The 24,947-nt window shown below is 44.5% G+C and overlaps 1 protein-coding gene across 1 annotated transcript in view; it reads right to left on the reverse strand.

Annotated features, from left to right (window-relative positions):
* The window catches only part of COL23A1 (collagen type XXIII alpha 1 chain), a 176,080-nt gene that overhangs the window by 34,302 nt on the left and 116,831 nt on the right, over positions 1–24,947 (reverse strand). Inside the window, exons 3-4 of the mRNA XM_038150352.1 lie at positions 15,130–15,174; positions 6,819–6,925 (exon numbers count right to left, since the gene is read on the reverse strand). Of these exons, the coding sequence (XP_038006280.1) occupies positions 6,819–6,925; positions 15,130–15,174 (152 nt within the window). The remainder of the gene's footprint in view (positions 1–6,818; positions 6,926–15,129; positions 15,175–24,947) is intronic.

Genomic DNA, 24,947 nt, shown 5'->3' on the forward strand with positions numbered 1-24,947 from the left:
AAGCCTCTTCCCTGCTCTGCTTTCTATTAATGAAGACATGCACATGAAGTAATTCCCCTCATTAATCAACTTCATTCTTTTGGTTTCTTCCCACTTGAAGTGACAACCCTGCATTTGGGATGTCACGTAGTGGTGTAGCTGAGACTGATTTTAGAGATGAGTAGTAGAGGCAGATGAAACTCTCAAGAAACAGAGACTTTGGCTTCCAAAGGCTTCTCCAGTAAGTGGAGAAGAGAAGGGAATGGGTTCTGGTGAACCACGAAGGCAGCATCTTGCTGGGAAAGAGGAGAAATATGTAGGAGAACAACTGAGTAGGTTGAGGGCAAGTACAGAACCATCCCTGCATGAAGCAGACAAAGAGATGGGGGCAAGACTGCAAAGACCACTGCACAGCCATTGCTTAGAACCACAGAATAACTCAGGTTGGAAATGACCTCCAAGATCATCAAGTCCAACCATTAACCTAGCACTGCCAAGCACACCACTAAATCAAGAGCCACATCTTTTAAATGCTTCCAGGGACAGTAACTCCACCACTTCCCTGGGCAATCCAGACCAATGCTTCACAACCTTTTTGGTGAAGAAATGTTTCCTAACATCCAAATAAACAGCTGTGCAATGCAGAGCTCCTCCTGCTCTCAAAGGTCAGCTCTAAGCCTACTCGTGGTTCAGCTCTCCCATCTGCTCCTCATTTTCTCCTTTTCCTCCTGCTCAGATGCAGCTGCCTGCCCTGCTCACAAAAGCAGCACAGCCCCACTGCACCAGCCCTCTGTTCCCCCCCAGCTCCCCAGGACAAATGGCCCAACATGCTGACAGCACACCAGGTCGAGGGGAGCCACTCTGCAGCAGGGATGCTCCTTGCTCCTTGTCCCCATTAAGGGACATCCACAGCTACAACACTCAGCCACACTGCTCTGCACAGCCTGGGACACGTCCCAGGGGATCCTGCTCCCAGGGCCTGGTCCTGCCCAACGAGAAACACATTTCCATCATAGGCTGCACATCTGCTTTTCCTCTGCTGCCCCCATGCAAACCTGAGCTCAAGGCAGCTCTGTGGCAGCACGGCTCCTGCCTCACCGTGGGCATCAGAAAGGCTTTTTCCCTTAGCCTGCCCCCAGTGTCAAAAGTTAAACTATTCTCTACAAAGTCTTTGTCTTTCTGGCAAACCTGGCTGAAATTGGCCAAGTTCAAATGTTACTGGGGAAGGAGAAGACAGACCCATACAGCCCTTACACTGAAATTCAGGCTGAGGTGTGTGCTGTGATGCATGATCAGTGGGGTGTCAAAACCAAATCAAACGAGAGCAGAAGAGCAACAAATCCCAACATCCTTCATAGTGTTATGACACTGTTAGTAGGATATGCCATAGGGTTAAAAATGGAAACCAAAATCCCCTATGGGATTTCAAAAATAACAATAAACCTACAGAACTTCATAAAGAAAAAAACTGTTTCTGCTGTAAAGTTTTATTGTAAGGCTCAAACCTCTCCTCTTAAGATGTTAAGTATAAAAATATTGAAATCATCTTATAGAAGCTGTTTTCTCTCTCAGTCCCATTTCCAGAGCTCTGGATCACTTCATCCCTTTAAAGCTTCCTTTTCTGGCAGCCCAGTTATAAACTAGCAGCTCAAAGCACTGCTGGCCAAGGGAAGCAAGTGTCACCACACACCACTTAATATCCACCTTCTACCTCTGCATTTTCACCACATCCACCCCCTGAAACAGCTCAGAGTTTATTTGATCACCCTGAAGGGAACTAAATAAGTAAATTCATTTGAATATGCAACTGGATTTAATAAAACCTGTCCATATGCTTCTGCTGAATAATACTCCCAAGCCTGCTTTATGTTTCGTTTCCTCCTTCTTCAGGGATACATCTTGCTTTGGAAATACAATTATCCTCACCTCCTTATTAGATACAGTTAATTAGTGCAGCCACAGCCATGTGGATGTAGTACTTCAGTGTTTGCTGGTTTCAAAATCAGCATAACACCAGCTTGGACCAGGACTGCAGGTCCTGGGGGTAAGAGAGAGGAGGAAAAACCTTGCGGTGATGTGAATGTCATTTTCCCAGTGCAGATGTGGCAGCAGAGTTGAGGTCATTCCCAGTCCCTGACACCATCCAGAAGTGCTGGAGCATCACCAAAATCCCTCTCCAGAAGCTGGGACAGGCAAGGTGCCAGGCTGCCCAGGGGACAGTGGTGATGCTCTCTCCTAGGGAACAGTTCCTATTTCCTCCCAGAAGTTCTGGTTTTCAGAGTTCTGCCACTAAACCACACGACTGAGACAGGAGAAGGGACAAACCTGCCAAGGGCACTGCTAATCCAGCAGCGTTTGCCACACCCCACAAGGGCAAAAAGCCACCCTAAAAATTACAATCATCAGCCCATTAGAGTGAAATGTAACATCTTAACTTCTAATAAATTAAACTCCTAATTTCCAACAGACCCCTGAGGCATCTGTACAGCCTCCTGGCTCCAGCATCTCCGGGGCTGCTGCGGGCAGGTGCCACCTGAGGGAGACAAACCCCTTCCCTGGACACGGAGCCCTGCTGGCCACAGCCTCCCCTCCCAGCACACCTCATCTGTCATCATTTGGTGGAGTCCCGAGTATTTTCATGGCAGGGATACAAGGGCAGCACAGGCCGGTTCTGCAAAATTAACCCCATCTCCCACCTCTCCATTTCTGGGAAAATGCTGCTGCCCTCCCCAGGGAGGATCACAGGGGTCCGGGGGAAGTGAAAACTGCAAATATCCCTGGAATTCCCTTCCAATCCTCCTCTCTTGAGCTCCCTGGCACACATAAAACTCAAAAGATGTTTCTATGGTTTCTGGGCACTCAAGGGGAACCAGGCCAGGGCATGTGGTGGCAAAGATAAGCAGGGGGTTTTCCTAACACACTCATTCAGGAAAAAAAGAAAGAAAAAAAAAAAAGAAGAAAAAAAAGAAAAAAAAAAGGAATAAAGGGCATCAACCACAGGAAGGAGAAGGCTAAGAAAAGCCAATACACCCCTTCCAGAGCAACACGCAGTGCAGAGCTCTGCATCAATTCAAAAAGCTGCATCAATTCAAAAAGCAGGAGCAGAGCTGGAAGCTCTCTCTCCATGCCATGTACAAGAAGAATTTACACAGTGCTTTTTAGCAACCATTACACCAAGTGCATGCTTGGGAGTGGCTCACCAATGAGCTGCTGAGCCCCTCGGAGCTGGAGCACTGTGGCCACCCAAGGGCATTGATGAGGGACAGGGGAGCCAGCCAGGAGGCTGAGGTTTGGGGTCTGGCCAGAGCAAGGACTCCCTCCTCCTGCACATCCAGCAGGACAGCTCTGCACCCATGGAAAAAGTTTTGGATATGGGCAAATGAGGATCTACCTAAACACCTGAGGCTCTTTCACCAGTATCCCCTCTTAGAGTTCTAAGTGGGACAAACCCCAAAGCCTTTACTCATTTTGCAGTCCAGTGAACTCTTAAACAAGAGCAAGAATACAACCATGAAAGGGCTCAAGTATTTCATCCCTATAAACAGTAAGGGAGAATATTGATCAGGCTTTTAAGTTTTAGGGCTGAATCCCTCAAAAGCTATTCCTGATGAAGGAAGAGAGGGGGGAAAAAGTGAAAAAGAAGCATAAAACAGGCAAGAAAAATCAGTGTCATGGAAAATGCTAGAGAGGACCACAGAGCACAGACTAGAAAAGAATAAAAATGAAAGGAGCAGTGGAGTTACCGGGTAACCATCGCGTCCTGACTGCCCCTGTGGGGGGGAACAAGGGAGATGAGTCAGTCAGTGCACCTGGAGCAGCTTGACATCACATAGCAGCAGGCAGGACATGGGGCCATTGGCTCTCCAGCCAGCCCTGGCACTAAACTCTGGAGAAACCTCCAGCTGGGGCAACTTTCCTATCAGAGGGGTCACACCTACAGCGTCTTTTCCCTGGATTTCCCTGGATTGTGATCCCCTGCGCCCCTTTGGCTACTTACCACTGGTTTTGCCAACTTGCACCCATCCCTGCTGCCAGTGCCCAGCCCCTGCTGGCCCTGAAGCCACCAGACATGCATGGCACACACTGGGTCCTGGCCATAAAGCTGCCCTGGGATGGGGGTGCCAAGAGGAAAGAAAACACCCCAGTGCTGGGGGGAGGTGGTGGAGGCTGAGGCAGCAGCCAGGACAGCAACCACTGAGCTTCAAACTCCTGTTCCAGCACTTGATTCAGTGAAGGTTTACCCCTCTAAGACTCATTAACTTCCTTGCAGGATGCACTCTCCTAGCTCACATCTAAGCTTTGCTTTATTTGCAATGAAGCAGAAAGCACAGCTGATGCTGTGGGGAATGACCCTACTGAAGTTACTAGCAGCAGCTGCAGGATCAGCAGAACAAAACACAGGGTATTTCACCTTCCGTGCTCTCCTCAGGGGTTCCCAGAGGCGTTTACAGCCCAAGGGGCTGCTAACCATGCCCTGAGCTACAGCAGAGGCTGCTGCAAGCCAGACCCATGGCAGATCCCAGGAAGGAGCTGGTGAGAATCAGCTGGCATACAAACAGGCAGCGAGGTGAGTGCCTGGTGCAGCAATGTCACCTGCTGCCATAAACACATGTGGTGCCAGCGTGCTGTGGGTGCACAGTCAGAGTCAGGCTTTGCTCATGGCATGGGACAGCTCCAGCAGCCCCTGCACACCACTCACGGGGGTTCTCCCTTCTCCTCAGCACCCCTGCAGCTGTAATGCCTCCTGCAGCACTCCTGGTTCATCCAGAAACAACACTGACTCCAGCAACTGCCCCTTTAACCAGTTACAGCTTGGGATAAAGGGTACGGGAGGTTTTATGGAGAGGTATGGCAGGGGAGCACACACAGATAAATAGGAAACACTTGGAATGCCCTGCCCTCGCTGGTGAGTTCCCCAGCCAGCACACCAGCACATAATGTGTTCGCTAATATCTGTGACTGTAAATGCTTAATTACAGTCTGTGGTAAGTCTATATTTCAATTGTAGAAATTTCCTACCCAGCATGTGATTTTAATGCTCTCCAAAACAGAGGTTTTATAGCATATCTTAGCAGAATACCCCTTACTCACAGACAGGACAATCAATCATCCATCAGCCACAAATCCTGTACCACAAATTCTAATAATTTTATATGCATAACTAACTTATGACAGCCAAAAGAATAAAATACCAGAACAACTGCTACTAGGGAACAACAGAATTGGGGATACAGTGTAATGCTGTACATGTAAGAAGTAATCAATTCCTTCTGGCCTAAATCAAGAAACAGAAGAAACTAATAAATGCAGTACTGTTAAAATAAAATAATATTGTGGTTCTGCGGGTTCTAGGACTTATTTTATATTATGCTTAAAGAAGTCTCTGGCAAAGGCCATTTATGCTAAAAAGCAGGATTAAAAAAAACCAAAGCCACCCAACCAACCCCACCCAACCCAAAAATTAACTAAACCAGGAGTTGTCTTACAAAGAAGGGCAAGGGGAGAGGAAAGGAAAAAAAGGTCTTGTTTGTGTTAAATCTCCCCTGTGCTCCGTTTGCAATTCAATAGTGCCGTGGGAACCAGGAAATGAAACCAACTAGAGACAAAGAAAAATTAATAGTGCACCATATGTTGCCTGTGTTGGATGGCCATAATAAACGTGAGCAGGCAGCACACGTGAGGCAGCACCACCCCCGGCTGCGTGTGGGCTGAGAGGAGCCTCTGAGCACCACCAAACAGCCACACAAACCCATTTCCAACTGGCCAAAGTACTTCAGTCAGTGGGGAGTGTCCCTTAAAGATGTATATGGGGAGTTTTAAACAGGCAGTATCCCACTATCATCTTTATTTGTAATCCCAAATAATCATTTTGCTCAACCTCCTCTTAAGTATGTAGGTGAAAAAATTAACTTGAAATAGAAGTAAAAATTCAAAGGGCTGAAAACCCTTAACTAAACCCACAGGCAGTGCTGCCAGTCCCAGGAGAGCCAAAGCCATGGTGCTGGGACAGCCCCCACTTCTTGTCACCAAAACAGAACTGGAAATTTATTAGCCCAGGAATAGTTGCCAAATTTATTTTCTCTAAAATAAGCCCTTTCAACCCAGCAAGGCTCTATAGGAAGAGAACAACATGAAGAAATGCCTCTGCTAGTGCATTGACAGACAAAGAAATGGGGCTGCAAACAGCCTGAACATCTCCTCTTCCTCCTCCTCCTTTGGGGGAAGAAAGGTAGAAGCACCTAATACCCACAATTTATTTTTTAAACCAACCCTCAGCAGCTTGGAGGGCACAAATAAAACATAAATTCTCACTCCAAAAACAGCAGGAGAACAACAGATTTGGATGTGGTGGCACAGCCAAAGGCACGTCTGAACATTTGAAAGGAGGAGTTGACACATTTTCAACTATTACCCCTTCAAACAACTATTTCCCCATAAATTTTCTGGTTGCATTGGTAGGAATGCTCATTATTCTACCCAAGGCTTCAAAGAAAGAAGCAAGCAAGCTATGGTTTTCCCTCTAGCCCCCCTTTTGAGGCAACCAAACCCATATTAAATGCTGGAAACACAATAGATAAGAAAAGCAAGACAGAGCTTTAGAACCAATAAACCCAGTAACATGTTAAATATTAGTATAGCACTCTTTCTGTTAAATAGAGGCAGACTAAAGAACTCTTTAAAGGGAAAACTCCTTGTTACTGAATATTTTCTGAGTTTAAAATTAGTGGAAGTGCCCTAGGGCAGCAAGTTAAACATTTTAAAATTCCCCCCACAATTTGTCTACAATCATGAAAAAAAAATCCAGCAGCATCTGGTACTGATTTTGTTTCCAGACACACCTCTACCAAAAAATGTTGTGCTTTTGCAAGGACACTGAAAGGCAGGGAAAGAGGAAGCCTTAACTTTGTTGATCCAACAGTAAAATCCACGATACTTACTGCAGGTCCTGGAAAACAAAAGAAAAACAAAAGAAAAAAGAGTCAATTACAAAGAAAAAGTATAATCTGATAAAGCAACAGAAAGCAGGAACCAACACTAGAATGATTTAGGACTCTTCAGTCCAATTCCCTGGTGATGACTTTGCAGATACACTCAGCACCATCCACACCCTCCTGTTACAGCCCCATCTAACCCGTGCTGCAGGCACAGCACTACTGACAGGGGTGTAAAACCACTCTTTTCCCATCTTTTTCACAGTATGACTCTGTTTCCTCTCCCCCTACAAGAGCCTGGGCAGGGCCCATGCGCAGGGCATCAGAGCCTTGGGCACCACCTGTGGCCAGCAAAAAGGAGACAGATGTGGCCAGAAAAATGTGCAAATATTTAGGAATAAAATCTGTATTTTCACCATGAACCTTATCTATCCTTTGGGTAATGCAGGAGGAGCAGGATATAAGCTCACAAAAGCCAGAGCAGCAGTGTGGGTAGGGACCTGACAAGGGCAGTGCTGCTGCTTCTACAGACCCCAAATGTTTATGTCAGATGTGTCCACCTCTCCCTGACCTCCAAACATGTCACACACCCCCACAGCCCAGTGCCACCCCCCTGTGCCCCTGCTCATGTTCCCAGTGTCACCCCCATGTGCCCCTGCTCGTGTTCCCAGTGCCACCCCCCTGTGCCCCTGCTTGTGTTCCCAGTGTCACCCCCATGTGCCCCTGCTCGTGTTCCCAGTGTCACCCCCCTGTGCCCCTGCTCATGTTCCCAGTGTCACCCCCATGTGCCCCTGCTCGTGCTCCCTGTGTCACCCTCCTATGCCCCTGCTCGTGCTCCCAGTGTCACCCCCATGTGCCCCTGCTCGTGCTCCCTGTGTCACCCCCATGTGCCCCTGCTCGTGTTCCCAGTGTCACCCCCATGTGCCCCTGCTCGTGCTCCCAGTGTCACCCCCATGTGCCCCTGCTCGTGCTCCCAGTGTCACCCCCATGTGCCCCTGCTCGTGTTCCCAGTGTCACCCCCCTGTACCCCTGCTCGTGTTCCCTGGGCTGCTGCTCGGTGCCTCAGCTCCAGGGAAATTCCCATCACACCCATATCAGGCTTTGGGGGCCAGGGGTACAGTCTGAGGCTGGCTTTAACATCATTAGGAAAAGAAACATTCCCCAAAATCCCCCAGCAGGGCAGGGTGGTCACCACAGCCACACCAGTCTCTGCAGTTTTCCCACTGCTTGTCCAAACTGGTGCTGCACTGAGGTGAGCACTGAGCCCTAATCCAAAGCAATCCATGTTGCACTTCTGCTCATGAGGCAGCCTATAGCTCTGTTTGGGATTTCTTCATGCTCTGAATCTTGCCTGATCAAAACCAGAAACGAGAAACACAATTAGAAAAGAAAAAAAAAAGTGGGAAAGCTTAAAATGGAGGCAAAAAATTAAAAAAAGCTTTGTTCATCTATGTTATTCAACAATATTATTCAAGAAGCATATTTCAAGTCAATGCCTTTTCAAGGATTTTAAAATTAATTTTAAAATTGAAAACATTGCTAAGTTGAATTAAATAAAAACCAAACAAGACTACAAATGAGGAGTGGCAGCAAGTAATGGTTGGCAGTGCACCAAGAACCATCCCAGTGACATGTGTCTGTCACCTGAAGGGGGTCAGTGCTACATAGCCATGCCCGGGGCAGGGACAGCCTCCAGGCCAGGAGCACAAGGGCTTAACTTGCTCTCCTTGGTTTAATTTCTTCTGAATGCAGAAGCCAGTGGCTCTATGCCAATTAATTAACTGAGAATCATAAACCTGATTTATTAACTCACTTACACCAGGCTACCCACAAGAGCCCTTTTGTGGAAAAGTCAAGACTTAAGTGTCAAAGAAGCAGGCAGGAAATTATTTTAATATGGGATTTCAATCATGTACCAATTATAATCTCTTTGGAATTTGTTGCCTACTTTCCTTTTCTCAGCTACTGTTTTTTTCACCCCAACATGTGCAGGCAAGTGCTCTTTTAAAGCGCTTCCTCCTCCCAAATTCAAATGGGAGGGTCTGTATATGCACCTCTGGATGTTCTCCAGCCCCGCCAGTGGAGTTACACCAATCTTTCACTGTGCTGCTGGCCAATTGAGGCTAAATAAATCTTCATTAAGGCATAAAGTTAAACCTATTGAACTGATCTTTTTTCCTCCTAAGAGCAACATAACTTTCTGGTTTGCTGAATATGTTTTTCAACAGCCCAGCCACAAGACACTTGTTTCCTATGGAAAAAAGTCAAATATTTTTGCAATCAACAATAAATTAAAAAGCTGATCCTGTACGCAGGGGCTGCCCCTCATCCAGCCATCTCATCAATGTGGGCACATTGCACAAGATTTATGCTCTTTTCAAAGAAATTTGCTAGAATTTACTGCTAATAATTTTGACGGGCAATAGTCAGTTTGAGAGGCTGCAAGGAGGAATGAAAAAACTTGGAAAATCTTCTTACAGCAAATCAAAGTTGGAAACAGCCTTTGTGTATTGAAAACTACGTGACAAATTAACCTGGGGGCTGATTTCAGGAGGAAGAGGATAAAGACAAAAACAACCTGCAAATGCAGGGATTTTGGTCTGTGATTGATTTACCTGAACAGGGAGGATGCTGCTGTAGCCAGGAGTGAACACCTTATGCTCAGGCATACAAGGCCACGGAGATATTTGGAAACACAAAAAGATTCCTTAAGAACATGCACAGCTGTGCTAGCAGGAGGTGAAAATCAAAACTCATTAAATATTAATGACCCAGATTTCCTGACTGACCAACATTCATGTTATTTTGTATTTCCAAAGCCCAAGTGGGTCACAGCAGCATCATGCCCAGCAGTACACAAACATATGGGAAATGACAGGTCACAGTCATTTATTTCCAAGTATTTTTTCAGCTTGAAAATTCTGGGATAAGATGATATTTCTGTTCAATCTGCAAGTCGTTTATCATGCAAGCTCTCCTGCCATGAGAGGAGAGAGCCAGGCAGGGGAAACAAAACCAGCCAGACATTTCCAACAGCTCAGGGAGAGGCAGAGGGGACTTTGCTGCAACTCTAAAGGGCAAACAGCCCATCCCCAGGTAGCAAACATGCATCTGTGGCCACCTGAAAATGTGAAAAAATATCTAGTAAAAGACAATCTATATTAATACATGGCTATGTGTATTTAAACACACACACAATGTGTATATATATATATATACACATAGAGCTATTAATTCAGAATGCTGTAATGGGAGTAACTGAGCCATGGGCAACAAAAGGTAACAACTGCTACAGCCATAAGAAACCACAGAATCTGGCAAAAACTATTTGTCCCTGTGTGTTGAGCTCTCACTCCTATCTGTGCCTCAGTGCTGGGACACACAGGGAATATGTCCTCCTAGCAGAGGCTCATTACTGAGAGCACATAACTGGGAGCCAGATTAGATTTTTCTTGAAGTTCAGCAGAAGAAGTCCTTGGGTATGAGGTTGTCACAGGCAGTTCATAGTAAGAAATAGGGGGAGCAATAGAAATCCCCAAATTAATAGTTTGCTGTGTGATTTACCCACATGCAACTTACTGAATAACAACAACTGTATATTTACAATTGTCCATTCAATCACAAGGCTAATGGGTTTGAAAGCATAAATCTTGATATGTAAAATATGGGATTTTAAGTATATATAGGGCTGGGAGAGAAATAAGCCTTCCCTGCATAGGAATCACATTGGTTTTTTCCCTTTTAAAAAAGCTTTAGATTCCTTCTTGTTCCAAATCAGGATATTTGCACAAACAGAATAACCATAAGAAAAAAACCCTCCAAAACAAACAAAAAAACCCTGTGAATTAAATCTTTGTTAGAAATTCAAATTAAGGCAATACCTGCAGTGTAATGTAAAGAAAAAGAAAAAATCATGGGTGGTGGGCAGAAGACTTCTACCCCATAGCAAAATTTCAACACATTTCCCCAAAAATTGCTTTTGAGATGAAAACATTTTGTAAACAAAACTTTTTCTGCCATAAACAGAAATTATGCCAAGTCAGGATTTTCCAATGAAATAACACTTCATCAAAAAATGCCCTCTCTGGCCCACCTGTAAAGGGAATTTTGTGCCAAACCAGCCAAGGTTTATCCCCCTGGGCTGTAGCTGTGCACAGCTGATGCAAACAGCTACACAACATCCCAGCCATCAGCTTTGGGTGTTTGTGTCCTGGGGCAGCTCTTGCTTCATGTGAGGAGAGCAGAGCCTTACTCAGACTTGCCAGGCTGAACATTTCATGTGGATTTTCTCCTGGTTTATTTTGAGAGATTTTGACCTTGAGTTTTTGGATCAATCGTCAAGCCAGGAGAAGAAAGCAGAATGATATTCCAAGAGACAGGAACATCATCTCCTACCACCTAGTCGTGCAAAGCCTTTGAACCAATAGGCCAACTAAGCTCCCAAATCCTGGATCCTGTTCATCCATCCTTCAGGAACACCCCAGCATGGCTCAATCTTTAAAACAATAAACACAAAGCCCCATGAGGGCTGTGCATCCCTACCCCATCCTGCTCACACAGCACCAGCTGGCAGCAAGAGGGGAAGCAAAACCTCCCAGGTCCCTGGCAAAAATCCGTGTTATTTCACAAACGCTCACTCCAACAGTTGAACTGTGTCCTCACTGGGACATATCACATTGGAAAAATAAGCTAACATGACATTAAACCTGATTTTGCCTTTGGCAAGGGAAAGGAACTGCATCTGAGATGAGCAGGCTGGCTGTCAGGGCCAATCACGACAGCAAGTGCTGCAAAACCTTTCTCCCACCCCATAGTGAGAGAAGGCTGAAAATCCCAGATAAAATGGTATTAAAATGTGTTTTTCTTTTTATACACTGCTTCCATGGGTGGGTGCACATGACTCTTCAAGGCTGTGCTTGCTTTCCAGATGGAAAAGAAACTGCTGAAAATCATATCCAGGAATAAGGAATAAGAAATAAGACCCTTGTGTCTGTCCTGTCAGGGTGGGATGGAGCTCAGGACTTGCTGGACCAGACCAAACAACCAAAGTGAGATCTCCCCAGGGAAGCTGCTGGTGTGAATTTTCTGGCCTTGTGGTAGCAGCAGTGGGATAAATTGGTTTTTAAAAGTAGCCTCTTTCGCAGTGGTTGTGCCCAGCTGCAGGACTGCTCCTCTGCTGCAGCAGTGATTCCCACAGGGCCAGATGATGGAGAGAGTAAATCAGATGGAGTGGATGGAGTAATTTGACTCAATTACTCCCTGGTTTGTTCAGCTGGGCTGATGGTGGCAGAAGCACTCCCCAGGTACTTGATCCTGGTGTCTAAGGTCAGGGAAGGGATGACAGGGGGACGACTGTGCCACCACGGGGAGCTGGAGCTGCCACCAGAGATGTGAAGTCCAAAGGGAGGCTGGGGTTTAGTGCAGCCCCCTCTGCCCTCCAGGGCTCCCCAGGGGGAAACCTGTTGCCTTTGTGCTTCTCTACAGCAAAATAAACTATCAGCCCAGAGCCAAGGCCCCAGCAGGAGCCACTGCCTGCCCTGGGCAGGTTCTGGGGGCAATGGGGGCTCACCCCACTGGTTTAACATCTGGGGGCAATGGGGGCTCACCCCACTGGTTTAACATCTGGGGGCAGTGGGGGTTCACCCCATTGATTTAGCAAGTGTTTCTGAAGTATGTGAAGCCAGGCTTGTCCCCTGTCCAAACGGTCTAAATAGTTAATTTTTTTTTTGCCAGAAATGGTTTAAAAATTAATCTTTTATGGTATGGTGCATATCTGTGGAAGAGAGCAGTTGTCCCACTGTGTTTCCATGATGATGAATTCTTAGTTTAGAGAAACAAAGCGGTAGGATTAATTTATTTCATCTGAATCCATCATGGCAGAAGAAAAAAGCAAAATTCAGTCTTGGTTTAGATCAACAAGAGGGTGTGATTAAAAGGGACAGGAGTACCTCTTAACAGTTTCTCTGCTTGTTTCTTAGAGATATACATTGAAAGCTTCAATATAATCCAAAAAGGTTTTTCAACATGACTATTTCAACAAAGGCCAAAGAAAAACACTTCCCTTGGCAGGGCTGAGCCTTCTGGCTCTTCAACAGCCTTTGTCTGGAGGCTGTGAAGCCCTAAGCAGGCAGGGTCCCTGGGGATGGACACCAGCATGCTACACAAACAAAGCTTTATTCACATTTATCAGCTGTAGTGAAGGAACAAGGGCCCAGTTTATGTGTGGTCAGGTTCTCAAACAGATATAGAAATATATATTCAAGTTATCTGGAGAAACAAACATCAGTCAGCTCAGCCAAAAGCAATACACAGCGGGATGCCTGCTCCCTGTGCATCGGCAGTGGGGCAGCGCAGGCTCTGCACTGCGTTCCTTGGATTGCACTGGGGTGCCCCTCTGAGCCCCACTGTGTGCCTGTGTGCAGTGGGTGGCAGCTGCACTCTTCTCTATTTTCCTCCACAACTGCAGGAATTTCAAAAAAAGTTGTTACTAAGGTTTGGAATTTTTTATCGTCAAAAATTAATTTTTTTTTCTTTTTCAATGTTTGTTTTCTTGCTGGCTCTGCATTGATTCCCTGGCAGCTTTCTGCTTCATCAGGGGGATGCTCAAGTGCATTTGCAGATGTGTCACAGCACGAGGGAAATTGCTGCTTTTCAAAAGTTTTGCATGAAGCAGGGAGAAGAGATTTAAGGGCATGTGCGAGCTCAGAGCTACCTCCCAGATTTTTGTATGGACCAGAGACACATCTTGCACAGTGTTTACATAAATGCCTGCATACAAAATCAGACCCATTGGCTGACCTCTCCAGCTGCCCTTGGTAGAATGCTGTATTCCACTGTGCTCCTTAAAGCCCTTAGGTGATATTTTAAAAAAACCCAAGAAAATAATCAAAGCTGTCTGGTGGCTGTTCCTGCAGTCTGGCTGCTGGGAAAATGAAACAAATTAACAAAGCTGGCTGGGATCCACCACCACCCCATCAGCACCTATCCCTTGGCCAGGAGTAAATCGGTGCTTCAGGAACACAAGTATCTCAGAAAACCCCTAATACACTCAGAAATACCAGCAGTGGAAGAGAAGAGAAATGCCTCCCTGCCTTTCTTGTCCCTCTGTCCAGGAGTTCAGGTGCTGCTGCTGGTGTGCTGCATATATCCACTCAATTTCCTTTCCTCAGAGTTAAAAAAGTGTTTAAAATATTGGTGATCAGAAAGTTATGCTGCTCTTTTTGAAATCCCAGTTGTGAATTTTTACTAGCAAGAGGCAGCAGAGGACAGAACTCAGCCTCCTCACGAAATGAAAATCCACTCGCTCCCATTCACTCTATCAGTGCTCAAGAACCGCAGAGCTGGGACATGTCATTTCATGGGCTGCTTTCTGGCACAGTGAGGCAATCCCAAAGACTGCCTGGCTCTCTGGGCACATCCCAGTCTATTTTACTGAGAAAAAGCAACACCAGCTGCATCTCTCCCTTCCCCAGCAGCACTCAGACCCAGCAGCAGGATGTAAACAGCACCTTTCCGCAGCTGAAACGGGGGCAGTCCTTTCCCGTTTCAGAGACAGGCACAAAGCCCCAAACCTCACCACACTGAAGTGGTGAGGTGCTTATGAATTACACAGAATTACAGCCGGCTCAAATGAACCCCCAGCAAGGCTGCTCTGTGCTTTCAGCCGGGCTGAGGGCACACTGATGCTCAGGGGACTGGTGGCTGAGGTTTGGTTATCCCTGACTCCCAAATGCAGACACCACCACCCCATGGCTGGCAGGCAGCACAGGGACATGGCCACATGCAGAGAACAAGCCAGTGCACACCTCCCGGCCAGCAGGGCTGGGGAATTCCCTATTTCCACCCTCCTTCACTGTCCCTCTTCAGTGTTGGATGGGGCAGTGATGAGGCTGAATGGTACAAAGATAAATAGAAGGATGGATAAAAGATGCAACAGCTGGGGGTGTTTTGGGTAGAACTGTTTTTTTGTTTTGATTGGTTGGTTTCTTTCTTTAAATTTTTTAAAATTTGTTTTTGGTTTTTAAGGTTTTGGGAGCTGGTTTTGGTTTGGTTTTTTTTAAAGTTTTTAATAAAACCCTTCATGCCCAGCACACAGGGGTGAGGGAAGCCCCTGTTTCACAGCCTGTTAGATGGAGGTGGCAGGTGCCATTACCCAAAGGCTCCCACAGCCCCATGACACCCCAGGGCCCTCGGTTGCTCTGGGGCAGGTGATGCTTACCGGGTTCTCCGCGCCGGCCGGGCTTCCCTCGCCTGCCCGGGGGCCCTGTGGGAGGAGGCAGAGAGCACAGGGTTAGTGATGACCCACGGACAGCCAGCTCAGCAGAGCATCTACCACATGTCCTTCCCTTTGGACCCATCTCATGTCTTCCCCCCCTTCCCAAACACCGTAACCATTAGTATGCTGCACAACTTAAATACCACTTTTTTTCCCCACAACATAATTCCAGCTAAAAAAAAAAACAAAACAAGGCAAGCTGGGAAGCAGGTATTGAAGTTATCAGTATTGCAGACAGTAGAGAATCCCAGATCTAACATGATCCAAAATTCTGGAAAAAATCCTTTGCTGAGCAAGCAGCATTGCTGTGCAGTCCTTGCGTGCTGCAAATGGTTGTTACAGGTTTGCAAATCACAATATTTAAAATATTAAAGCAAGGAACATGAACCTCTTGATACTAATCATTATCTGAGTCAGAGCTGGTTCTGGGCAACTGCTGACACAGCCTAGATCTGGTCATACATTTCTAATTTCAGATATAAAGCTTGCTGTATTCTTACCCTACTGGGCAGCAATGGCTAAGGGATCAATAAAATGCCATAAGAGACAAAATACCCTTAATTAAGGAAAAAAAAAGCACTCCAACAATAAATTCTGATACAGAATACTGCTCCAGTACACAGAGCATCCATGTCCCTGGCAAAGCCATAACACCAAATCCTTCATGCCCTTGTGTTGCAGCCTCTCTGCTGCAGCCAGCATTCCTTGCCTGGCACCTGGAAGCATCACTTGTCCCACACCATGTGCATTACCAGGCTGGAAGGAAAGGCTCCTTTTTGCAGCCTCCTGCAGCAGGTCAGCCAGCTCTGGTGGAGTATTTGCTGAGTGACAGCAACATTAACAAAAGGCAAGAACTTGCTTTTTATCTGTGAAACAACACTGCTCCCTCTCCTTTCTGCTGGAAAAGGATGATAAACAAAGATCATTAAATATTTCTGCACTCCTATCAGAACTTCCCCTGTTGCATAAACATTTCTGTGCTTAAATGTGCAACTGCATCTCCAGAATTTCAGCCACAGCCTGGAGTTCTCCTCTTTGAAGTTTGGATACACTGTCCAGCACTCCCCCTCCCCAGCCCACCACAGAGCTCCAGAGGACCCCCTGCCCTCACAGGGGCTCCATCAGGAGCCCAAATCCCACCTGCTCCCTCACTATGGGATTGGCAACATGCAGACAGAAGCCCTGGCTAGCCACAAATGATTGGTAGAAACCCCTACTCCCCAAGTAACTTGCTCACAAGTTTCTACAGGGGAGACAAAAAAATCCCCCAACATATTTGCAGCCTCCTCGAAAGCACATTACAGCCAGGAGAAAGGTTTACTTCTTCCATCCCCAAGTCCAGCTGCTTTGGAGAGGAACCACAGCTCTGATGAAGCACCTTTTTCAACCTTGGAGACCAGTAGTGACTGAGCAATTAAAGCCCCTCTGGGCTGATTCTGAGGGTCTGACCTGCAGGCAGAGCCTGAGCCTCAGCAGCTTTCAGCCTCCCTCGGAGTGCAGGGGGTGCTTTAAACACCAGCCTTGCTTAATCCTTCCCTGCCTTTCCAAGGACTCCTCCTGGATCTGTTTAATCTAAACTCAGTGACCATTCTGCTTTCCCTCCTGCTGGCAGCAGGCGGAGAGCACAGGCTGCTCCCTAGGGAGGAGGAAATGTCCTAATGGAGGTGTAGGAGAGGGAGGCCAAGTATCTAAACAAGTGAGTAATGGGTTGGTATTGATGCTTTAAGCAGCTTAAAGGAGAGTTGATATCAAAGGGTGGATGCACAGAGCTCCCACATAAAGCTTGGCTTGGAGCCATTCAACTGAGAATGTGAGAAACCTGTAAGAAACCAAAGATTCTGTGTAAAAAGGGACCTTAATAGTAGGTTGTGGGGTTTTTTCAAGTTTATGGAATTTCTTAATACTTCACACCACATGGGAAAAATTGACTCTTGCCTACACCAGCACAGGTTGTCCAGAGAGAGGGTGGATACATTTCCATCCCTGGAAACATTCAAGGTCAGGTTGGATGGAGCTTTGACTGACCTGACTGACCTAGCTGAAGATGTCCCTGCTCATTGCAGGGCGATTGGACCTGAAGACCTTTAAAGGTCCCTTCCAACCCAAACCCTTTTGTGATCTTCTAATTCTTTCCCTACAGACTTCCAGGAAATCTGTAAAGTGGGTGGCAAGTGAGATAAACCAAAATGGGGAGAGGAAAAAATTTAAAAACCATTCTCATCTGTTTTACTTGCTGTTTTTATCTGAAAGCAATTTGGTTAAAAAAAAGTAGCATTTTGGAAGCCACATCTAGAATTCTGCTGCTATTCAGTAGCTGTTTTAGAAAATGCTTCTGAGGAGAAAAAAAAATGGTGGTAATTAAAAGGGAAAAATCAGACCCAGTAGTTACTTCAGGCAAGAGTTGAAAGTGTCAATTCTTTGGGGCAGATGGGTGAACAGGACAGAGACCTCCCAGCTGCCACAGGAGAGGGCAGCACAGAGGAGCAGCCCAGGAGTCACTAATGCTGTCTGCAACCCCAGACTCTGCAGATGTGATAATGTCTGTGCTCAGAACAATTGGAAATTATTATTGCAGCAATTTCTATCTTATTCTGGGCTCTCAGCTTTCGATACTGCTTAATGAATCAGTGAATCCGTATTACACCTCCTGTTTTCAACCCCTTTAAGAAACTACAAAAGAAATTAAGGAGGCCTGGGAATGTGCTTGAAGATGAATGTTGCCTGTAAACTGTTACCTAATGACTCCATCTCCCAAGACCTCGCAGTCTGATGTTTGTTCAGTATAATTAAGATTCATGTTGCACTAAAGTAAATTGGGCAATGGCCGAGTCTTTTCTTCTAACTGTGCCAGCCCCACTGTATCAGTTCTGGGAGTTCTTTATTTACGTTGTTATAAAGAGAGTTTTGGAGTGGAGAATGAATACAAAGCATAACAGTGTATTTTTAAACAACTTGTCATGTTCAAGCTAAACAGCTTTAATCCAGGGCATAATATGCAATTTCTGCCAATACCATAAGTTTCCCAGGAAGATGATAGATTTAGTCACCCAAAGACAAAGAAAGAGAATGAAATATATTGCTATTTGAAAATATTATGAGGAAGAGATGATGGATGTATCTAAAGAATAGCTCCTCAGAAACAAGGTAAAAAGTTCACAGTAAGCACTCACAATTGCTGGGTAGCAGCCACTTATGTCATCTACTGTGAGCAAGTAAATGAAATATTAAAAATCAACATCTCTTTATTATTCACATAAAATATTGTCAAAAGCCAAACCCATGTACTTGTCCACAGTACAGTAAATAACCTTTGTTTGAACTAATTTACCCATTGCAAATTGGGCTGCTCAATGAACACCATAATCCATCAACACCAAGGAGACCAGGCATTAAACACTTGTGTGTTTAATGTCTTTTTATCCCCTGTAATTAAACCAAATCTAGTCCTTGACTCATGTTCCTGTGGCTGGGAGGTTGTATTGCTGCCTCCCAGCCCTTCAGCTGGATGGATAAACTTCTGCCTGGGCAAATTACTGTTGGGCACAAGGTAAAATCAATGTTTGTCAAGGACAAAGTGAGTTTAAAGTGTTAGCAAGAAAGGGAGTCCAGCAAAACCTCACTGAATACCAATGCTCTGTTGAGTGTTCTGCCAGTGAAGCACATTTTAGCCAAGAACTTGTGGCATCAGCTTGTGCCCTTCCCTTCCATGTCTCCTACACTTCCCCTTTCCCACTGAGAACTCTTACACAGACCCATTCCACAAACCTGGGTCCATCTCTTCCTTAAAGCCTTGTGATGCTGAGGCTCTCAGGGATTTTTTTTTTGTTATGTTGATCCAAGAAGTAGTTGAGAACAGCATTCAAGTAAAAACCTTGGCCAAGTGAAACGAAGACCTATCTTAGTGGATCTGTAAACCAGAGGGGTTTTTTCCCTTGCAAGCACGACACAGCGAGCTGATCATGTTGTGAAATCTCAATAATAAATATTAGGTTATTTTAGGGCCTCATTTTCTAGAGGAACTCATATCTAACACATTGTGCTCTAACACGGGATTAAGTATTACACCAATTTTACACCACTCATGTGGTTGCACTTAAATGCTTTTTTTTTTTCTTTTATGAGCTTCAAATGGTTTAACTTGTTTCCCCTTCTTCCCTTTTGGCATTTTTCAAGTTGTTTTCAATATATCAGCATTTTTTTCAGTTAAAAATGAATCAACCAGAAGAATGGCTTGAACAAATTGGTTGGTTCAGCCACTCTCAAGAATAGATTTTTTTTTTTTTCATATGGCTTCACTTAGAAGGAAGGAGAACTTTGCAGCAGAGCACTGCGGGGTCTGGTATTGAGCACGAGGAAGCCACGGCCCCGGCCTCGCTGGCTGTTCCTGCACAAAGGCCAATTTACTTTCTTGCTCCCTAAGGAAAAAGTTTATGGTTCATGGGCAGGAGTCAGATGCTGTGATGCTTGCTCAGCTGATACTCATCAGGTACTCAAGTCAGGCTGTGGCTCCGAGACCGCAGATCTGAGATTAAACAGTTTTGGGTCACAGCACTGCATGAACCTTCCTGGCTTCGGATTCCAGCAGACCCAAAGACTCAAAGCAAAGACCAGGGGCAGATTGGAAACACGCAGCACCTACGGTCTGCAGAAGTTTTCCAAACAAAAGAAAAAAAAGTAATATCTAGATTCATTTCAAATTTGGCCTGAGTGCCCCAAAAGTTCTCTGAAATCCTGGGCTACATTATGTGTTAGCAAAAACCACACAGAAAGCAACCTCTAGTAGTTAGCTGGGGAGAGCTCCTTGCACTTCCGTACCTGTTCCAGTTGCTTTCAAGGTACAAAAGAAGCAAGAAATTGCTTTCATTCTTAGACCTTCAAAAGCATCTTCCTCATGATGCATTGTGGAGCTGTGCTCAACCTCAGGGAACAAAAGATCCACTCCAGGAACCAAACTGGAACATTGCTGCTGCTGCTGTTGGGATAATACAGGGCAGTACTCAAAATCCGTTTTGACTTAAGCACCTCAGGACCTCAGCACTAAAGGTTTACAGCCTCAAATTCTTCTTTACCTACAGCTCAGCTAAAATGGGGGTACCCCCAAAGTAAGGGATATCCAGGAGGGGATAGGGTGCAGATTAAAATTGTTCCAACAAGATGCAGCAGAGCAAATCCAAGCCCCAAATCTAACATTCCGCAGCACTGATAAAGCCTGCACACAAGGTGTAATAGCTTGAGAGGACAAAATGTTTCAAGACCAGGGAGAAATATAGTGTGTTTAAGTGTTTTTCACCTGTAGCCAGAAAAGTGCCCTCTTACCCTGGGTGGCTTATTGTTGCAAAAGAAATAGAAATAAAATTCAAGCTCATTCACAGTGTGAAATGATACATGCACGTCCACTGAAACTAAAGCTCTGATCTTGCTCCATTTAAAACAACCAAGATGGTGCCACTCTCTCCATACTCTGGATTCCCCACCCTCCACCCCTAAATAATTTTTTTCTTTTTTTCCCACACCCAGAGACAGTTTCTTCAAACAGTCAAGTGCATACAGCTCTTTTGTTTAGTCATCAGGGCATGAAGATAAACTGAATTTGAGATATAAATTAAGAAGTGACTGGAATAAAGCCACAATTGCACTTACATCAAACATGGGATTTTTCTTCTCTTGTTATGGCTGGTCTTACTCAGGCCATTCCCAGATAATACACTGGCACAGCTGCAGTGCAGGGCAGGAGCAGATGTTTTCAGCCTACCCCCCTCTATTTTTAAAACAGGAGGATGCATTTTTTTGGCAGCTGTGGGGGCTGCTATATGCAAGGTAAAAAAATTTTCATGGCAGATTTCAGTTTTCCACATCTGCACCAAGACAGCTGCTCCAGTCCAAGTCCTGGACAGAGATGGGAACTTTGAACATCTTTCAGAAAGTGTCTATGCACAAACACGCACACATATTTGGTTTCATGTTTCTTTATGAGAACAGTGACCAGCTCTGTTCATCGTCCCCATATGCTCCTGCACACTTAAAACACTTAGAAAGATTTAAAAAAACATTCAGGTCACAATCTCTTCAGAGACTTACTGGTTAGGCAAGTCAGACAGAGCTGTACCAACGTGGATCTGGAAAATGAACACAGACTCATTTTTCTTCTATGGATACAAGCTGGAAATCCGTGTAGAGCTGGGGAACAGAAATGATTCCAAACTCACACTGCATTTCATTGAAATTCATGATCCTTATATTGTATCCAGTACTAGATAACAAAGCAGCACTGCCCAGAACAAGAGATCAGCAAACAGACACCCTTGAGGTCTTTTTCTTGCTCAAATAATTTCTAGCACAAACTCACCTCTGGGAAGAATGAAGAGGTCACCAGCAATAGATTTATTCAGCAGATGAAGATGATAATTGCTCTACTTGAATCACTAAATCTGCCTGATGAAACACCAGCCTGTTTACCAACACAAGGAGCAGATGCTCATCTCAGGAGCACCTCTACAACATGAGGTAGCTGTGTATTTCTTGCAGGAACAAGACAAATTTCTTTTTTTTCTAAGAACTTCAAGATACTTCTGTAAGGTAAGGAAGATAACGAAGCACTTATTTCTTCCTTCAGCTTTCAGTTGCAGTCTCACATTTAAACAAGTTTGACATGTTGGATTACAAAATCTCTTGTGAAACATTCAGATCTGACACAAAGTACTTGGGTTTTGATGAATTGCATCTTCAGAGCACGGAAGTACTCAAAGCTAATGCGTCTTATCTACAATCAGAATTAGCCATTCCAGAGCCAAGATCCCACAGAGAAAAAAAAAGAAAACACTTTTTCTGATTTTCAATATGTAAAAAATGAGAAACCAGAAAATCAAGGCTTTGAGAGCAGATGAATAACACAGTTATCTAGGGAAGATCCCAGTAACTACAGAGAAGTGTATATTTTGGAGACTTTAAGCAAAAAATCACATCCTTTGCATTTAAATGTTATTCCCACACTTGCAGACACTGTCTGTTGATAATGCCCCTTCTGGCAGGATTTTCCACCCTCATTGTTTCCCAGTTTCCTGTGAAGGGGAGCCCAAGCTGCCATGTGCAAACCATAAAGCATCCAAGGGATGGGGCCAAGCACATCCTAAGAACACTCCCATAACCATCACAGTAATATCACCAAGAGAATTTGCTCCTATGTTACAAATCAAATTCAACATAAAAATCAAAGTTTTCCTGTTTCCAGACTCATCCAACACTGCACTTACATGTGACTATTTCAGCATCTCTGAAAAAACCTGTTAAGTCCTTCCTCCTGTGGTCTTCAAAAGCAACATTCTTTTGCTGTGTAACCCTCTCTCCACCCCAAATCTCCTGCATGCAGAAGGCATTTCCTCCACCTTTATAAGAACTATCTTGTTTTCTGCACCTTACTCCACAAGCATCGTCATCTCTGTAAAGAGAGAAGATCAGGAATAGCCTGTCAAGCAAATATGAAGTCAACTTCTGGAGCTGTTTCTACTTCCATTATCTGCATTAACCCTTGACCAGGGCTACATGATGCCATATGCTTCAAAAGGCAGGGAAAAAGCACATCCTAGTGAAACAGAACCAAGGAAAATGCAAACAGCCAAATCCCCTCCATGTGAATGAAGCCTTGTAAAACAGAAGTAAAAGCTGTACAAAGCAAAACTAAAAAAAAAAAATAAATCACATCATTTTATCACAACTACAGCAGTGTCACACAAATAAGCAGCTGTAAGTTACAAATGCTAACAAGGTTGTCAGTGTCAAAAAAAATTTACCAATATAAAAACATCCAGTGAAACTCCCACACTGTCTTCAACAGAGTTAAATGATGGAAGTTAGACACGGGTGATCCTTCTCCCAGACACTCAAAATTAAATTGATGTGTGAATTCATTCTGCCCTCAATTATCCAACAAGCAGTTAATCTAAGAATCAGACTCATTTAGGTTGGAAAAGACATCTAGGATCATTAAATCCAACCATTAATCCAGCACTGCTAAATCCCTGGATGCCACAAAAAGAGAGCAGACCATCTGCAAGCAGACTTGCCAACACAAGGAAAAAGAAAAAAAAAAGTCTTCTCTATTTTAAGTAGAAAAAAAATCAATAACAACAAGAATTTGTACATATAACATATACAAGCCTCAAATGTCCTCATTTTTAGTTTATATTAAATAAGCAATTTTTAGAACAAACAAGTAAATCTCAGCTTTGCCATAAGAAGAATAAGGCTGGGGTCACCCTGTGATTTCTCTGGGTACAGCTAAGGGTGTCACCATCATGGGAGAGGACATGACATTTCTTGGCCTCTGCATTCTTCTTCTCCCTTCTGCTAATATGCTTGCAATAAATCAGACAGGAACTTAAGCTCTAGCTGTACATTTAGAGCACAACTCAAATTCTTTGGAAATTATAACCTTTTGTGAAAGGGCAAGTGCATAACCATATATTTGAGGAATAGTGTCTGCCTAATGCTGTGGGAAATTGTCTTTTTTATAACTAGAAAAGTTCTCTTCTTTGCAGTATTTCCAGGCAGGGGAAGCCTGGAGAGCAGCTGATGAAGAGCATGGCAAAAGTAGAAGAAAAAGATTGAGAATAGAAGATCTGAGGAGTAAAATAGTGAAGTAAATCAAGAGCCAGAAAGAGCCTTCAAGTGTAATAAAATATCCCTACACATCCTGTCAGACCAGCCTTGCAAGGAGGCACCTTCCTACTTGAGACACCTCCTGAAGGACTGGGGGTGAGAAGTCAACTCTAAGTCTTGTGGAAGCTTCCCATGTCAGGCCTGAAATTGTAGTGGAAAAAAAAGGCAAATGTAGTGATTCCAGTCCCAGAGCAGCAGAAACAATATACTTTGTTCTCACAAATTGGGACCAGGTAGGTTGGCACAAAGTCTTTGGCAAAGAAACAATTTAGCCTCAAATCTGAGACCAGAGCAATAGTATTAGATCACTTACTCAGACTTAAGTTGTGAGCAGCTGTCTGGCTTTTATTTCACACAAAAGCTTATACTGTAAAAGGAATTCCTGGCCCACATTCAGATGCTATATTTGCTCATAAGCAGTGTTTCTCATTTGAGTCCTGATAATGCAATGAAATCAGTGATGAAAAATTTTTACAGAAGAGATGCAGAGGAAAAAAAAAAATCTTTAGAAGTACTTGGGTCTTGTTCTTTGCTAAAATTAACTTCTTCTTTTAACTGAGAACATAATTAAAAGTACAAGTGTCTTCTCTCCCTGCTGACCTTGGGCAAACACCAGATTGACTGTGTGTAAACAATTTGCTTTCCCACCCATCTGAGCTCCTTCCAACAAAGGAATACATGAACTCCATGAAAAATTCAGTTTCCATTCTATAGGCAGAAGCAGCACGTGCTACAGCCATGTTCACTCCCCAGAAAGAATATGGTGTTTCCTGTAGCAAGTGTGAATGATCAAAACAATATAATCCCTTTTACTGCTGTGTACCTGACCTACATTGCACAGCTTCCAGCAGAAATAAGCTGAGGCAGTTGCAGATGAGGCCTAAATGGCCACCCTTATAAGCTCTAACAAATAAAAGTAATTAATGACTAACTGAAGAGCAGCGTTTGTATATCCATTTAAAGAATTAGGCTTCCATCCATAATTCTAATCCGTGCCAAGTCTGAATTTAATTAACAAGCAGGAGCATGATAGCTAATACAAAGAAACTGATTAGCAAAAAAAAAAAAGAAAAAACCAGAATGAAATCAAAGTGCACTTTCAGGCT

This window comes from Motacilla alba, chromosome 13, assembly GCF_015832195.1.
Source record: "Motacilla alba alba isolate MOTALB_02 chromosome 13, Motacilla_alba_V1.0_pri, whole genome shotgun sequence".
NCBI classification, from domain to species: Eukaryota; Metazoa; Chordata; class Aves; order Passeriformes; family Motacillidae; genus Motacilla; species Motacilla alba.